This window comes from Rana temporaria, chromosome 2, assembly GCF_905171775.1.
Source record: "Rana temporaria chromosome 2, aRanTem1.1, whole genome shotgun sequence".
In the NCBI taxonomy this organism is placed as follows: domain Eukaryota; kingdom Metazoa; phylum Chordata; class Amphibia; order Anura; family Ranidae; genus Rana; species Rana temporaria.
In genome coordinates, this window is record NC_053490.1 from 240,487,195 (window position 1) to 240,505,184 (window position 17,990).

The window sequence follows — 17,990 nt, forward strand, 5'->3', positions numbered from 1 at the left end:
GAAGGAATTTCAGACCATTCCTGCTTAGAATAGTCATGGTATAGTCATATTCCTGGAATTCCTTGTGAACGGCTTTCTTCGGGTCACGACACAGCATAACAGCCAGAATGAGGGCTGAACTCTTGCTTGGCCATTCCAGAACATCATTTTCTTGGTTACTCCTGTGTTTTGGGGTTAATGTTAAATTTACTAAGCTGCATTCTCTTTTATTTTATTTTTTATCATGTTTTTTGTTCTGTCTTAAAAAAAAATTGGTTCACATGCAGGTAGGTGAACAATCGTTGAAATGGTTATATAAAGTAAGCCTATAGCTGTTTCTTTTTAATGACCTTTTTCTAGTTGATGCGTCTATCTAGTTCCACTCACTGTCCCTATTCACATGACCTCATCTTCTGTAAGAGCAGTGTGTACATCAAGCTTTCACAAAGCATTTCAAAAGATTTTGGGGAGCTTTTTTGAAACTCTTAACCACCGTCCATCCGCGGATACAGCGCGGACTAATTTAACTGGAGGACGTCCAAGGACGTTCTCAAGCGGCCTGCACGCCCCCTGCAGGTAGCACGCAGTGCGCTCTGTGATCAGCGAGTCAATGAGACTCGACTGATCACAGATTGGTTTAAGGGGTTGATCCTGACCCCTTACCACATGATCAGCTGTCAGCCAATGGCAGCTCAAATAAACAAAAAGCCGCGCCCAATATGTAAAAATGAAAAAACTTTTTCTACAGGAGAAACGTTAAAAAGTCCAAAAAAGAGTCCTTGTATTGATAAGCAGAGCTCCCAATATGACAATCAATGAGTATAATCTTTAACTGTTGCTTGTGTTATATTATTGGATCTTTCAATCACCCGGTGACATATCATGCAAATCGTGAGATCCCTCCACCGAGAGTAATGAGCCTCTTACCAGATGGCAAGTAATCAGAGCAGTTGGCTATAGACCCGCCACGGCCTTTAGATTCCCAGACGTCCCAGGACAGGACCAATAGTAACCCGACCTTGGCTAAATCATTCGCTCCAATAGCGGGAGTATAAAAGAAAAAAGACGCATATAGCGTAATTCCGCTGGGTAACAAATATTTATTAAAAAGTAATGTACTTACAGCAATCAAATTTAAAAACAGCGTGTGTTTTAAAATGCCGGCCGGCATGCAGGAGCCCTCCTCCCGAGCGTGGTGACGTCACTGGCGTAGCCTCCCAAACGCGTTTCGTCACAAGGGGACGTTCTCAATGGGGGTGGGGCTTTCGGCAGTGAGACACCTTAATATACCTGCCACTCAATATGAAAAGCAGCTCAGTGGATGCAGAAAACGCCATTTGCAATGTGGGTATTTGCCCAAACCAGGAAGCGCGGCGCAACGCTTCCGGAAAAATTTATTAATAACAATAAAAAAGGGAAAAAAAGGAAAAAAGGGGGCCAATGGTATTAAAAACTTGGCAGTTACAATCCGTTGGTTATCCGATTATCCGCCGATCAGAATCATCAGATTCGATCAAGGCAGGAAAAGCATAAATTGTTAAAGGGGAGGGAATATCTCTGGCACTAGACATCTCCTCACCCTGCTTAGGACATGCAATCAGCTATATACGATAGACAATCGCGGTAAGCTGATATTTCCCCATGGGTAATAGTCAGTCCTGCAAGGATGTATCGAAGGTACAAAGGAACAATAGATTAACCAATAAAGTTAGTTACCTTATCATAATTGGCAATCCTCTCAAAGAGCGATAAATAAATATATACAGTGGAAAACTAAGTGAATAATATGACCCAATGTGTGACTATAATAATAGTCACGCCATTCTAAGGTCTCCCTAATCTGAGTGTGGTGCATAGAAAACCAGTGGGACCCTGCTTAAGAGCCACTGTGCTTAAATATAAAAAATAGTAAAAATTATGTTTATATAAAATTTTACACAAAAAACAATACTACGTGACAAGAGAAAAAAACTTCTCTAAAAATTATATATATAATATTTAACCTCATAATGGGTGTGAACACACCAATGAATTTACTTTTAGTGTAAAAAGGTGTATATAGGTGAAGTGACCATTTAGGTCTTATATAAAGGAACCCTAAACAGTGATGAAGGGGATTCACAAAAACTCAACTATACTAACCATTTCCCCTTATAACAAAACAATTTTGAAAAAAATATATATTTTATATTATAAAAATATTTAGGTAATTAATTTACCCCATATGTGAATATACCCATGTGTTTATTCTTCAGTGAGAAAATTTAAACATAAAATTAAATATAAAAAGCAAAAACAAAAAAGGAGGATAAACCTCTACCTCCAGTGGTGCCTTTCACAGAGAGTACACATTTATGCATTATTAATAAAAGCGTTGACATCCGTGTCAATATTTAAACCAAAGGGGGTGTATGTCTTCAACCGATGTATCCATCCCATCTCCATCTGGGATATATCCCTCACTAGGTTACTTCCCCTCCAGTGGGGTTTAAATTTATCAATTCCCAGAAACAGAGTATTGGCAGGATCTTGGTTATGTTTAAGTCTATAATGGTTCGACACCGAGTGGTCTTTAAAACCAGCCAGTATTTTTGTAATATGCTCATTTACTCTAATCTGAAAAGACCTTTTAGTCCGGCCCACATATTGTAGGCTGCACGGGCATTGAACTAAATAGACCACTCCTGTAGACGCACAGGTTATACATGGAACAATTTTGTATTCCTTGTTCGTAACAGTAGAGGTGAATGTAGTAACACACCTCCTCTTGTTAGTGCTCAAAGAGCAAACTCTGCATCTCTTGCATTTGTAATACCCCTTCAATTGGTCAAAAAAACCTCTAGCACCCATAGGGGGATCAATCACATTGAGGGAGATTTTATTCCTCAAGGACTGAACACCCCTGAAAATTACTTTTGGCCTAACGGGCAAGATGTCCTTTAGTACAGGGTCATTGGTTGCTATGTGCCAATGTTTATGGATTAATTGGGAGATGGACCTGTGCTGAACAGAGTATGAGGTGATGAAGGGTGCGCAATTTAAAAATTCCCCACCCTCATCTTTCTTTTTATCAGCTAACAGGTCCTTCCTATCCATGGCAAAGACCTGACTCAGGCATTGTTCCAATTCTTCCTGACCATAGCCCTTCTCTAGAAATCGATCAGTAAGTGTCCCTGCTTGGATTGCAAAATCCTCAGGGTTGGTGCAATTTCTTCTCAACCTCAAGTACTGGCTCTTAGGAACTCCCTTGATCCAAGGTGTATGATGGCAACTATCGGTTGGAATAAAGGCATTACGGTCTGTGTCTTTAAAATATGTGGACGTAACAAAACTCCCAGCTTTGATCATAATGTTCAAATCCAAATAGTGGACGCAGGTTTGGCTAGCCTCAAATTTTAACTCTATTCCCCTCTGATTGGAATTGAGCCTAGAGACGAAGTTAGAGAGATCGTCATATTCGCCAGCCCATAGGAGGAGGATGTCATCAATGTACCTCGCCCATAGAGCGATCTGGGGAGTGTCCCCTACATCGATGACATCCTCCTCCCACTTGGCCATAAACAAATTGGCCAAGCTGGGGGCATATTTGGCCCCCATGGCTACTCCCGTAACCTGTTTATAAAGGTTGTTTTCAAACCAAAAATAATTAGATTCGGCTGCGAATTTTAACAATCCCATAATGAACTCCACCTGTTTTGTTATAAGCCCTGAATCCCTCGAAAGGTAATGGCGGACTGCCTCCAACCCTAACTCGTGGGGAATGATGGTATAGAGGGACTTGACGTCAATGGTGACCATCCACATGCCCACAGTGGGTGGAACGCCAGATAGAATATTTATGATGTGTTTGGAATCCCTAACATAAGAAGGGATTTTCTTTACTAGGGGCTGTAAATAGAAGTCGATATATCTGCCCACCCGGGACGTGATGGAATCTATACCACTCACTATAGGACGTCCCGGGGGGCAGATAGGGTCTTTATGAAGTTTAGGGAGGTAGTATATCGTGGGGGTACGTGGGGCTTTGGGTATGAGAAAAAGTTTCTTCTTGATGGTAAGTATACCCTCAAACACTCCCCTTTCCACCAAAATCTCCAAATCCCTCTTAAATTTATTTTTGGGGTCATTGGGTAGAATGCAATAAGTGTCGGTATCATCGACAATGTTATGCATTTCTTTCAAATAGTCAGCTTTGTCCAAGACGACTATACCCCCCCCCCCTTATCCGCAGGTCTAATAACCAACTCCTTATTAGTACATAAGGAATCTAATCCTTCCTGTAAGGTTTTATTAAGTTTGGCTTTCTTAACTTCCAATGCCTCTAGATCTCTCAGTAGAACATCCCTAAAAACTTTCAGGGATGGTGCCAGTCCCCCTGGAGGATTGAAAAGGGAGGCATTGGATAGGCCCGAATGAACGTACCCATTACCAGGATGTTGACCAATAGAAGGGATGCCCGCCATATACCTTTTGATATTAATTTTTCTCACAAATTTGTGAACATCCATGTATGTTCCGAATTTGTTAAGGCTCTGAGGAGGTGCGTATTTTAAACCTTTATCCAATATGGTTTTCTCAGAACCTGACAAATTCCTGGAACTTAAATTAAAAATACCTCTGCCTTCTACGTTTTGGGACGTTTGGGCTGCCCTACGTCTCCTACCTCCCCTGTTGCCCCGCCTCTTTCGCCCAGCCTTTTGGTGCCTTGGCTGGGCCTGTGAAAACCCCAATTCCGGGAGTTATTTTGAACTGTAGAAGCTCCGGTAGGGGCAAGGGCATTGTAGGACTGGTAGGGGGGAGGTGCAAACCAAGCTCCTCCGTGGGGAACCGAAAAGCTATTGGTTTGAGATGTCTGAAATTCATCAGGTCCATCCATATCGCTTAAGGGAAAGAAGGCATTATTGGTTGGGATATTGTATTCCCACCCCAGCCCTGATTCTGGCTGAAAATACACAGGAGAGGGGTAGTCGCCCTCTACCGTAAGGCCCTGCCGCCAGTTGGTATTAGTATCCATAGGATAGCCAAATCCTCTTTGTCCTCCATACCCCCATCCCCTACCTCTAGATCCTTGGTAAGGGGCCCTAGGGGGCTGAGTTTGAGAGAAATTTATCCCTCCTGGTGGAGCAGCCGAGTGGTGACTATAGCCAGAAGCTCCCTGTGGGGGGCCACTGGTATATAATGGTCTGGGGTTCGGTCTAGTCATAGGTGGACGACCCTGATTCTTTAGAGGGGGTCCCTTAGGTGGTCCCCGTCCTCTCCCCGGGGAAGCTCTACCCGAGGGGCCACCTCCCTTCAGATGAGGGGGGTGCCACTTGGGTCCTCCCAGAATGGGGGGTTCAACTGCGGAGGGATCGATAACCGGAGGATTCGATACCTCCATAGCGGTAGGGACTAGTCTTTTCTCCTCCTCAAGCAGTTTTTTCTGCCAGTTGAAGACTACGCTGTTTTGGTAGTCCTCAAGGTCCATATTAAATTTATTTTTCTTTTTTATCCGCTGGTCTTTGTCCTCCCTTTCCAGGAGAGCCAAAAGACCAAGGGACCTTTCCCTATATTCCTCATTATCCTTTGATGGATCCAGGCTGGTTTTAATGCCTTTAATCTCATCATCCAGCCTACCTAGTTTTAAACTTTTTTTCTTAATGAGGAATTCAAGGAAAGTAATACCGGCAGTATTAAAATACTTAAACCAGTCCTCAAGATCTAGGTCCCCTTTTTGCAAATGGCGTTTTCTGCATCCACTGAGCTGCTTTTCATATTGAGTGGCAGGTATATTAAGGTGTCTCACTGCCGAAAGCCCCACCCCCATTGAGAACGTCCCCTTGTGACGAAACGCGTTTGGGAGGCTACGCCAGTGACGTCACCACGCTCGGGAGGAGGGCTCCTGCATGCCGGCCGGCATTTTAAAACACACGCTGTTTTTAAATTTGATTGCTGTAAGTACATTACTTTTTAATAAATATTTGTTACCCAGCGGAATTACGCTATATTCGTCTTTTTTCTTTTATACTCCCGCTATTGGAGCGAATGATTTAGCCAAGGTCGGGTTACTATTGGTCCTGTCCTGGGACGTCTGGGAATCTAAAGGCCGTGGCGGGTCTATAGCCAACTGCTCTGATTACTTGCCATCTGGTAAGAGGCTCATTACTCTCGGTGGAGGGATCTCACGATTTGCATGATATGTCACCGGGTGATTGAAAGATCCAATAATATAACACAAGCAACAGTTAAAGATTATACTCATTGATTGTCATATTGGGAGCTCTGCTTATCAATACAAGGACTCTTTTTTGGACTTTTTAACTTTTCTCCTGTAGAAAAAGTTTTTTCATTTTTACATATTGGGCGCGGCTTTTTGTTTATTTGTGTTGATTGTGTACTTCGCACGATAGCTGCTGCCCTGGTATTATTGTGTTGCAGCGCAGTTTTTTTGTTTCTTTAGCCAATGGCAGCTGATCATGTGATATAAACAGAGCCGGTAATCGGCTATTTTTCTCCTTTGCGCTGATAGCGCGAGAAAAAAAAAGGGCGGCTGTCATCGGGGCATCGGTCCAGATCAAGGAGAGCAGCCGCCTGCTCATCTCTGCCACCTAACAGTGCCACCTAACATTACACAACAGTGCCGCCTAATAGTGCCGCCCGTCAGTGTCGCAGATCAGTGCCATCCTATCTGTCCCCATCAGTGCCATCTTATCTGTGCCTATCAGTGCCCACCAGTGCAGCCTCAGTGCCACCTCATCAGCGCATATCAATGAAGGAGAAAAATAACATGTTTGCAAAATTTTAGAACAAACTATGAAACATGATTTTTTTTTCTTTAACAAAAAATATAAAGCCCAGCAGTGATTAAATGCCACCAAAAGAAAGCTCTATTTGTGTGAAAAAAAATTATACATTTTTTATTGGGGAACAGCGTTGTATGACTGCGCAATTGCCATTCAAAGTGCGTCAGCGCTGAAAACTCGTCTGGGCAGGAGGGGGGTTTAAGTGCCCAGTAAGGAAGTGGTTAAAACATAATTTAGCACCAGTTTTAAGTGTAAGCCATGCAAGGACATTCACCTTTTTTCTCCTTCAACCACTCAACCAAATGTGGTCATTTTTGCTGTGTGCTTTAGGTAATTGTCATGTTGGAAGGTAAACCTTGTTCCCATTGGCAACAACTTTTCCTCAAGAATATGACAGTATTTTGCCCCATAAATTTTTCTTTCCTGATAAGTGCTCCAGGCCCTGCTGCAAAGAAACACTCCCATAACAGGATATTACCACCTCCATGCTTTACTGTAAGAATGATGTTATTTGGATGGTGAGCTGTATTAGATTTCCCCCAGACATATCGTTTGGTGTTGAGGCCAAATTACATTTTAGTCTCAGAATAAAGTGAACGGTCTTTCTTGGATAATCCGGGATGAATCTTGAAAATACAGTCAAAACGTTAAAGTGTTCAAGCTTTTCCAGATTCAATGGACACACATACCGTATAGCACGTGGGTCAAACAGGCACTCTTGAGGGAATGACCCCCAAACAAGAGCTACCACCACTGGAAAAACGATAAGAAGGGTTCCACCCAAAGTGAAATGAAGACTGTCAGATATCCATGATGGACTCCAAGACGTGATGAATCACATCAAATGGTGTGCATGAAAAACAAATGATCTGCACATAGTGCGATACTGTTTGACATTTAATAGTAAAAATGGAGGTTTACACTTGCAGCAAATCCGATAAAACAAGCTTGTAATTAAAATGGAGTATAGGCAGCCATTCCAAGGGGGATGCTCTTGGAATCGTTGCCTATACTCCATTTTGACTGTATTTTCAAGATTTATCCTGGATTATCCAAGAAAGACCTTTCACTTTATTCTGAACTCTAATGGACTTTCCATAGATGTTTATTATTCACTGTGGACTTTTATGTTTTGGTTTTGTTAACATTCAATTTTGCATTGCCTACTTTACCCTTCCAGGTTCACACGCTATTCGCTTGCTCACTTGGCACCACACTTTTTATGTTTTTTATTTCTATTTTGCACTGTATGTCTAGTGACATGTTGGCTGCTTATTTAGTTCTCTATGCGCAATATTTTTTTTATTTTTATTTTTACATTTTAGACTCATCTGACCAGAACACCTTTTTCCATGTGGCCTCAATCTTCAAGGTGTGTTTTAAGGTGGTCAGATGAGACTTAAATGTACGCATTTGGCTTCAACACTAAACGATATGTCTGGCTTCAATCCACTAAGCTAAGCACACGCTCTTACATGCATGCATGAGCTAAGGGAAGATGGATTCCAGGAAGTAAATTCTACATGGATCATCTGCCCTTACTCAAAATGGCCATGGACTGAAATGCTTGGGGGAGGCATGGATGGTTGTGTAGGGAAGTTTCCTTTGAATATTAGAAGTGAATTAAATAGCATTTTTGGTTTGTGGTGCTCAGATGCCGTGTTGATCCAATTTAATTGCTGGCCAAGTCAGCGTTCAGATCTCAGTTTGTTGGAGAATTGGCCAAAAGGCTGCATTCACACCTGAGCGTAGCGTTTTCCACGATTTTTGCGGCGATTTTTACCTCGTTTTTTGCCGCGATTTTTGAAAGGTCCTAGGGTCACCAATGTTAAAAGCAGAAAAACGCCCAAATCTGCCTAAAAAAAAGTCCCAGAACTTGTTGGAGCTTCATGCGTTTTGGAACTTCTGGCTTCAGGCGTTTTGGGCATTTGGCGTTTTAGAGAATAGATTTTTGTCTTCAGGCTTCAAGCTACAAAACGCTCACGTGTGAATGGGGTCTAAGAGACTGTTCACTCAGAATCCCTGTGAAACCCAACAAAACCAAGCTTTTGCTCAGTGGGGAATGGGGAAAAATAATGTCCAGTTCTGCACTGATGCGGTCAGTGTATATGCCGTAGCCCTTGTGCTCCTGAATAAGGGCTGATTTGATATTGTCGCGTGTCATAGAAGCCAGGCAGCAGGTTCAGAAGACTTGTCTGATCTCCCTTGTGCCTAGGTCATTAAGGTGGTTATGATCTAATCTGCTTTCAGTTATTTATAACCTATAAACAAACCACTATTCTATTCTACTAATTGCACAAAGAAGTCATGCCAAGTGAATAGAAGAATTAGTGTTCTTAGAGCTGTAGTGGTGTCAGAGGGCTTAGGTGCTGAGCACGTCAGGCATTTGGCTTGTACTGAACCAATAAGATTAATTAGAGGGACACTTATTCTTTCTGGAGAATGGTGCCTACAAGTGCTGTACTCTGAATGCATACCTAGCTGGCACTCTTGCTTGACCAGGTTACAGAACTGCAATTGGCTAAGGTCAGACCAAATTTAAAGGGGAGGTCTGCCCACCGCTTCAAAAATTAACCAAGCAGTGATATAAAGGGCCGCAGCGCAGGCTCCCAGAAGTGGGCACAGGATACCTGTGAAAGACCGGTATCCTCTCCCCCACCCCCTCAAAAGGTGCCAAATGTGGCACCGGAGGAGGGGGGGGTGGTGGTGTCGGATGAGCAGAAGTTCCACTTTTGGGTGGAACCCCGCTTTTAAAGTGTGTTTTGTGTTATGGCCCATACTTTGAACATATGATCTACAGCAATTCATAATACAATTTGTTGAATTTCGGCTGTTTTTGGACACCCAGTGCACATTCTTTTAAATTGTTTTATGAATGCTATGTTAAATACTAAAGTAAATGTGGAGAACTTGCCTACCATTCAGGTACCTAAGATACTTGCTTTTATAAATGCATTGCAATTACATTTAATTTACCGTATTTATCGGCATATACCGCGCGCCGGTGTATAGCGCGCACCCCAAGCTGAGAAGGGAAGTTTAGGGAAAAAACTTACATTTTGGATGCCTTGTCTGGCGTCCATCTGCGGCCTTGTCCGGCGTCCGTCTGCGGCCTTGCGCGGGGTCCGTCCAGCCTTGTCGGTGTCCGTCTGCTGTCTTGCCCGGCGGCCTTTTCCGGTGTTGCGTGGCGTTCGTCGAGTGTTGCGCGGGGTTCGTCGAGTGTTGTGGGTGTCCATCTGCACCTTGCGGTATATGCCGATAAATACGGTATTAAAGAGCTGCAATTATTTTGTGTTTTTAATGCCGCCTTTGGTTCACCTTTAAACAAAATAGATAATGTGCAGATGTGTATGGAAGGACAATAATATTTCCATGCTGTAATAACTTGGACTTTTGGGACAGTTTTCACTTTCAATTAGGTTGACTACTTGGCTTATAAATGTATCATGTAGTGAGTGGGGTTTTAAGTGTTCCCCTTTACCCATATAAATATGTAATCTCTTATGCAAATCTTTATGAAAATCCTCAATGAAAATGCAAATACTACTTATGTAATCTAATGACTGATTCAAGTTCTTCGGTTAACACTATACATGTACTGAGAAATTGGTACTGTTCTCCCAACTGTTTCAGAATCTGCCTACACATTTGGCTGCTCGTCGTATTCAGACCTCATTGTTTACATGCCAGATTTCTTGCTTTTTTGGCAAAACATTCATTTTTGCAAATGTTCTTCTTTTTTTTCCAAAACTTTTCTGCTCTAGAAGATTTGTTTCTTAGAAATGTAGAACATGCTTACCTTGCCTTTTACTCCAATGCAGACTGCTACAGTCTGGGGCTTCTTTGGCTGTTGCCTGCTGAATGACCAAGAAAGCTCAAATTGGCTAGGCATGTGGCCTGATGGTGTACAAGTAGTAGTGGAAAAGCTAATGTGATCTCTCTGTTTTTAAAGGGGCATCACTTTTATTTATATCAACATCATTGTACATTAAGTAATACAACAACATAAACAAAGAGGTTAAAGGCATACATGGATTCCTTTTATGTATTGATCCCTATGGAAATGTTAAGTACTCATAGACCTAAATTAATTACAAAAACACGTAGGGGTCTCTTGGCATATGAATCTCGGATGTTGCACTAGGGCCTCAGAAAATATTGTGTTGCTGCAGGTACTTATTTTTCGAAACTTAAAGCGGTGGTTCACCCTCCTTAACAACAGTCCAGCATTACATTTGGCATAGTAGCGCGAGCTACAGTATGCCTGTCTGTATTTTTTTTATCCCCGTACTCACTGTGCTATTGTACATTGAAGATTCCGACTCCCGCGGGGAATGGGCGTGCCTATGGAGAGGGAGGATGATTGACGGCCGGCTCTGGCACGTCACGCTCCCCAAAGACAGCCGGAGTAGGTCTCGGCTCTTCACGGCGCCTGCGCACAGGCTATGCACAGGCGCCGTGAAGAGCCAAGCCTATTTCGGCTATTTCCGGAGAAGCGTGACGTGCCAGGGCCGGCCGTCAATCACCTTCTCTCTCCATAGGAACGCCCATTCCCCGGAATCTTCGATATACAATTGCACAGTGAGTACGGGGATAAAAAAACAGACAGGCATACTGTAGCTCGCGCTACTATGCCGAATTTAATGCTAGAGGGAAAAAAAATATATATTTTTTTTATATAGGGTGAACCCCCGCTTTAAGTGGCTCTCATGGATGCACTCGTGGACAAGAGAATAGTGGTAAGAAGGCTAGAAAAAAGTACGTATGGGAACAGTGGGGAAATAGTAATTAAAACAAAAAAGCAAAAGGGAAAGAAGTGAAGCAGAGTTCTATGGTGCCACGGAGGCGGTACAGTCTGAGTGACCAAAGAAGATTATGTATTGTAGTCTCATTAGTACTGGAAATTGTGTCAGTAATGACTTATGGAATTGTTCATCTCTACGTTTCAAAGCTGCTGCCAGGCATTCTATCTCATTGATCTCATCTACCACAGATATCCACTGCCCAACTGTCGCGCGGGGTTCTGACTTTTCTATTTTTGCGGGATTCAGACCTTGGTGTCACTGAGCAGGAGGAATCGGGAGGGATCTCTTGTATATACGCCTCGAGTGGTGTAAGATGAAGTAAACATGTCTCCCAGAATACTCCATGCCTTGTGCAATGTAACAAAGGTATGCTATAAACCAGGGGTGTCCAAACTTTTTTCAAAGAGGGCCAAATTTGATTAAGTGAACATGCATGAGGGCCAACTATTTTGCCTGACATTCTTTGAACCATTAAAATTTGGTCTGAGTGTGTTCGTCTGAGCACTACTACACTGCCCACCAATAATTCTCTTGCCTTTGTGGCTGTGTGTGGTGAATAGATGAGCTCTGGCGTGTGATTTTGATATACTGTATATATTTCTTTTGTGGCCCCAACGAATCAGAGCGCTGCTTAAGACTAAGGATGAGCTTGGGCATGTTATTTGGATATATCCGTATTTATCCGCGTATAACACACGCAGGCTTACCATTGCCATGAATGCAGCCTCACCATTGCCATGAATGCAGCCTTACCATTGCAACCAATGCAGCCTCACATGTGCCATAAATGCAGCCTCACATGTGCCATAAATACAGCCTCACATGTGCCATAAATGCAGCCTCACATGTGCCATGAATGCAGCCTTACCATTGCAACCAATGCAGCCTGAACAATGCCCATCTGCAGCCTCGGAGGGCAGAGGGAGAGGGCGGGACGAGTGCCGACAGATTACAAACAGGAGAATCTCTTGTTTACTCTGTGGCCTCTTTAATTCAAAGTCCCGCCTCCTATGATAGACACAACAGTCGTCCAATGGCATCCCAGGAGACGCTCCTGAGTAAACAGGATATTCTCTTCATGTAATCTGATGGCGCTCGTCCTGCCCCCTCCCTGTCCCCTCCAAGGCAGCGCCAATAAATACAGTATATATCTTTTGTGGCCCTCGGGGCCACAAACAATATATATATATATATATATATATATATCCAAATCCCCAGGGGGGCCATATTAAATCAACAGGGGGGCCACGTTTGGCCCCCGGGCCGGACTTTGGACATGCCTGCTGTAAACTATGCCCAGCTTTCTATCTGTGCAGCATTGCTTTTTTACTTTGTGAAGTTTCTGCACAGCAAGGCCATCTCCAGTGTGGGCATCTGAAGCTACAGTGTCCTTCTTCCTGGATTCCGTGCATGCTGGCTACCCAGCATGCACCTGCCGATCTCACACATGTGCGGTGCAATTTTGGTCAGCTTGGCATGGCAACTTTTATAGTTGCTCCTAAATGCGTCCGTTTCATTATCCTGGAGGCAAGTATTTTTCATTTTGGTGCATTAATAGCAGCATATTTTAAAAGTGGTGCTATTTAACCACTTCCTTACCGCGTCATTGTGAAATGACGGCGGCAGGAACCCCTCCTCGATCCAGGAGGACGTCATATGACGTCCTGGGCTTTCCGGGTGGATATCTGAATGATGCCTGCAGCGAGAGGCATCATTCAGATATCCTTCTCTCCTGCCGGCGATTCTGCACAACGTAAGAACGATCATAGCGGCGATTCCGCCGCTAGATCGTTCTTACAGGCGGCGGGAGGGGACATCCCCCCCCCCTCCCGCCGCCATCCGGTGCTTCTCCGGGCTCTCCCGTGCCATCGGGGGCCCGGAGAACGAATCGTCCGGCGCTGGCAGGAAGCATAGAGATGACTGGTGACCAGATGGTCACCAGTCATCTCTATGACCGTCGGAGGACCCGGGCGCGATGTGATGACGTCACGCCCGGGTCCCCGTAAGTAAACAAAGCCGCAATTGCGGCTGCTAAGCAACCACAAGCATGAGATCGGTGAATTTTTTTTCACCGATTTCATGCTTTCCAGCCTGGAGGAGAGATGTGGGGTCTTATTGACCCTGCATCTCTCCATAAAGAGTACCTGTCACACACATTCATATTACAAGGGATGTTTACATTCCTTGTAATAGGAATAAAAGTGATAATAAAAAAAATAAAATAAAAAAAAAAGTGTAAAAAAATAAATAAATATGTAAAAAAAAAAAAAAAAGAAATAAAATTTTTTTTTTAACGCCCCTGTCCCCAGTAGCTCGCGCGCAGAAGCGAACGCACACGCAAGTCCCGCCGACATATGTAAACACCGTTAAAACCACATATGTGAGGTATCGCCGCGTGCGTTAGAGTGCCAGCAACAATTCTAGCACTAGATCTCCTCTGTAAATCTAAACTGGTAACCTGTAAAAAAATTCAAAGCGTTGCCTATGGAGATTTTTAAGTACCGAAGTTTGGCGCCATTCCATGAGTGTGCGCAATTTTAAAGCGTGACATGTTAGGTATCTATTTACTCGGTGTAACATCATCTTTCATATTTTACAAAAAAATTGGGCTAACTTTACTGTTTTGTTATTTTTTTTAATTCATGAAACAATTTTTTTCCAAAAAAAAGGCGTTTGAAAAATTATTGCGCAAATGGCGTGCAAGATAAAACGTTTCAATGACCGTCGTTTTATTCCCTAGGGTGTCTGCTAAAAAAAACATATATAATGTTTGGGGGTTCTGTGTAATTTTCTAGCAAAAAAATATGATTTGTACATGTAGGAGAGAAGTGCCAGAATAGGCCTGGTATGGATGGGTGTATAACTGCCCTGTATGGAAGTGGTTAAAACTACCCGACTCTGCCGCAGTCTGTAAAGCAACTGAAAGAGGCAGCATTTATTTATTTATTAGTAGTGTTAGGCAGTGTCAGTTGACTCCAGTTTTGCAGTTACTATGTTATCACTCTGAGATTCGTTGATTCCATGTTAATGCACTGGTGAGCTTTGGCAACCTTGAAATGAGTAAACCACATACTAGTAATGCAGAAATGAAAGAGGAGTAGTCTTAAATTAACATTTTTAATTGTGATGTGGGAGGTCTTTATTTATATAATTACAATTTCTGGTACATCAAATTCAATAGGTAAAGGGAATAAACTGATCATTTATCTGTTCAAATAAGCAGAGGGATATAACATTTCCTGTCACTAGCAGATGCAGGTAAGTCGCAAAAAGCTCTCCATTGACAATAATAATGATACATTTTGCAAATTAATTATATTAGTCCTCATAATATTAGTATAAATATCCTTTTTAGCTTCATAAACCTGATTTGCAATTTTTTTTTTTTTATCCTTCACCATTTATAGCTGATGTATGCACTCCCTGGCACTGCTTCTGTTAGAGATTTGGAAATTCCTGGTAGAACACAGTTGAGGCCGATGCTGGGGTCGAGCATCATGTAAACAAGTCAGAGGAGTTGCACAGCTGCTGTCTAGTAGTTCTCCTAGGCAAAAATAGCCAGGCATTGTAAACAAGTATGATGGGCAGAAGGGAGCAGCCTTCCACCCACAGCACACACGCGCCTGTCTGCGAAAACCTGACTCCTTCATTTGTTCCTGTGCATTTCTATTTATTCTTCTCTGTATCTGTGCAAAGGAGAGAATACTTCCTAGTTATTCCATCTTAAAGTATCTATCTATTCCAGTATTATCGAATGGAAAAGGTAAAACACACACAAAAACAAAAGCAAATACACATACACACACATACATATACATACAGCTGATAGCCTCATACCAGTGTTTTGTGTTTTGTGTAGAGTGACTTCTAGGAATGGAAACACGCCATAATCTACAGAGATAATATACCTCTAATTACAGGTTTATGGATTCATGTTCAATACAGCTACTCTACTTCTTCTCTTTTTAATGTCTATATTGAAATGTGAAACAGTTGTTTTGGTACAGAGTGTGAAGATCAGTATCTGTCAGTCAGAAACAAAATAACATCAGGAAGCTTACAGTTAATTGATATGCTTAAAACTACAAGAAAGCACGATTGTTTTAGAACAGTTGATATTTCTGCTATAGTTTAAAGCGGATGTGCGCTGAAAAAAAATAAATAAAAGCCAGCAGCTACAAATACTGCAGCTGCTGACTTTTAATATTAGGACACGTACCTGTCCTGGAGTCCAGCGCCGTCCGCAGCAGAGGACGAGCGATCGCTCGTCACTCTGCTGCCCCCCCGCCATTCTCTGTGAGGGAACCAGGAAGTGAAGCGCTCCGGGTTCACTGCCCCGTTCCTTACGGCGCATGCGCGAGTCGAGCTACGCCTGCCGATTGGCTCCCTCTGTGTACTGGGAGCCGAGTGTTCCCAGAACACAACAGGAGGGGGGGACGGGAGGTGACGTCATGCCCGCAGTCTGCCCGAGACTGTGTGGCCGGAAGTGGGTGCAAATACCTGTCTTTAGACAGGTATCTGCACCCCCCTCCCCCCTAAAAGGTGTCAAATGTGACACCGGAGGGGGGGGGGGTTCCGATCAGCAGGAGTTCCACTTTAGGGTGGAGCTCTGCTTTAAATGCTTTAAATTCCTGCCAATCTCTGCTTCAGAAGCATATTTTGGTTTCCAACAACTAGACAAGGGTTGGACCATAAACCATGTCCCTCCCACATACAGGCCTCTTTCTGACATGTTTCACTGTGTTAAATCAAAAATAAATATATAAATGTGTGCAGTGTTATAAAATGTATATGCGCACACACGTATTGGGATGCCTGCCTTTACACGCACATGAACTTATTTTAATGGCATCCCAGTCTTAGTTTGTAGGGTTCAATATTGAGTTGGCCCACCCTTTGCAGCTATAACAGCTTCAACCCTTCTGGGGAGGCTGTCCATAAGGTTTAGGAGTGTGTCTATGGGAATGTTTGACCATTCTTCCAGAAGCGCATTTGTGAGGCCAGGCATGGATTTTGGGTGAGAAGGCCTGGCTCACAGTCTCCGCTAAGCCCAAAGGTGTTCTATCAGGTCGAGGTCAGGACTCTGCAGGCAAGTCTAGTTCCTCCAACTTAAACTCGCTCATCAATGTCTTTATGGACCTTACTTTGTCCATTGGTCCATTGGTCCAAATCATTTGGTGGAGGGGGGATTGTTGTTTTTCAGGGGTTAGGTTTGGCCCCTTAATTCCAGTGAAAGGAACTCTTAAGGTATCGGCATACCAAGACATTTTGGACAATTTCATGCTCCCAATTTGTGGGAACAGTTTGGGGATGGCCCCTTCCTGTTCCAACATGGTTGTGCACCAGTAGAGGAAGGGACCAGGATCACAGAAGAGGGACTAGAGAAGAGGAGGATTTGGGCTGCTCTGTGCAAAGCCACTGCAACAGAGCAGGTAAGTATGACATGTTTGTTATTTTTATGGGGAAAAAAATAAGTCTTTAACACACCAAAAAGGAGCAAATAAAAAAAGTTCATTATTAGAATTTAATTTGACGACCGTCAAAGTCTACAGTCCTCGCTTTTGGAATGTATAACAATAGATACTGAAGAGCATACATCATATGTTTGTTAATTGTATGTGTGTTAATTTTATTTTTATTATTTTGCAGAAAATACCTGAAGTATTAACACTAGATGCCTTACTGGAGATGAATGAGTTAAAAGTGAAAGAGACCATGAAGAGATATGGAGCAAGCACAGAAGAGTGTTCTAGGCTAAATGGGGCTCTTACCTGTTTAAAGAAGCTAGCCTGGTCAGGTAAAGCATTTTACACTCATCCATTTGTAACAGTTGGCCATATCAATGCTAAAAGGAATTATCTTATCTAGTACAGACATAATATTTTTTGACTAAAGACACAACACACACTATTGCTACATTTTTGCTTGGGATCCAGACAGAGCTTTTTTTTCTCAGAAAATAGGTGCAGGAACTCAACCACGACCCTGTTCATATTTCACAAACAGTAGAAGGGTCTTAAAGGGGCATTAAATACCAGGATTGCATTACACACAGAGTGCAGAGCTGTCACTTGTAAACACATAAACCAGACTTCTGTGTTTACAAGTGATTGTGGTGAGCAGGCACCAAAGGGTCTGAGCCAGAGGTGGTGGAACTGAGTTCCCCCTGAAAAAAAGCCCTGGATCCAGACATAAGAAATACACGTTGTGTGGTGAATATTGGTAGCAGGGTCTCAAAGACCATGCAAAGAATACCGACAGTGTGCTAAGGGCAGGATCCTAATCGGATGCTCAAATATTCAGATCAGTAAATGAAGAGATCTGGTTGCATTTGGATGTGCTCTTACAAGGGGGGCATTAAGACCCCAAATGACTCAACATCCCAAGATTGCTTGTATCTGGATAAAGGGCTATTTATCCATTG

At 43.0% G+C, this 17,990-nt stretch overlaps 1 protein-coding gene across 1 annotated transcript in view; it reads left to right on the top strand.

Annotated features, from left to right (window-relative positions):
• Positions 1 to 17,990, top strand: part of KSR1 (kinase suppressor of ras 1) — a 191,008-nt gene that overhangs the window by 115,832 nt on the left and 57,186 nt on the right. The window contains exon 3 of the mRNA XM_040336675.1: positions 17,216 to 17,363. Within this exon, the coding sequence (XP_040192609.1) occupies positions 17,216 to 17,363 (148 nt within the window). The remainder of the gene's footprint in view (positions 1 to 17,215; positions 17,364 to 17,990) is intronic.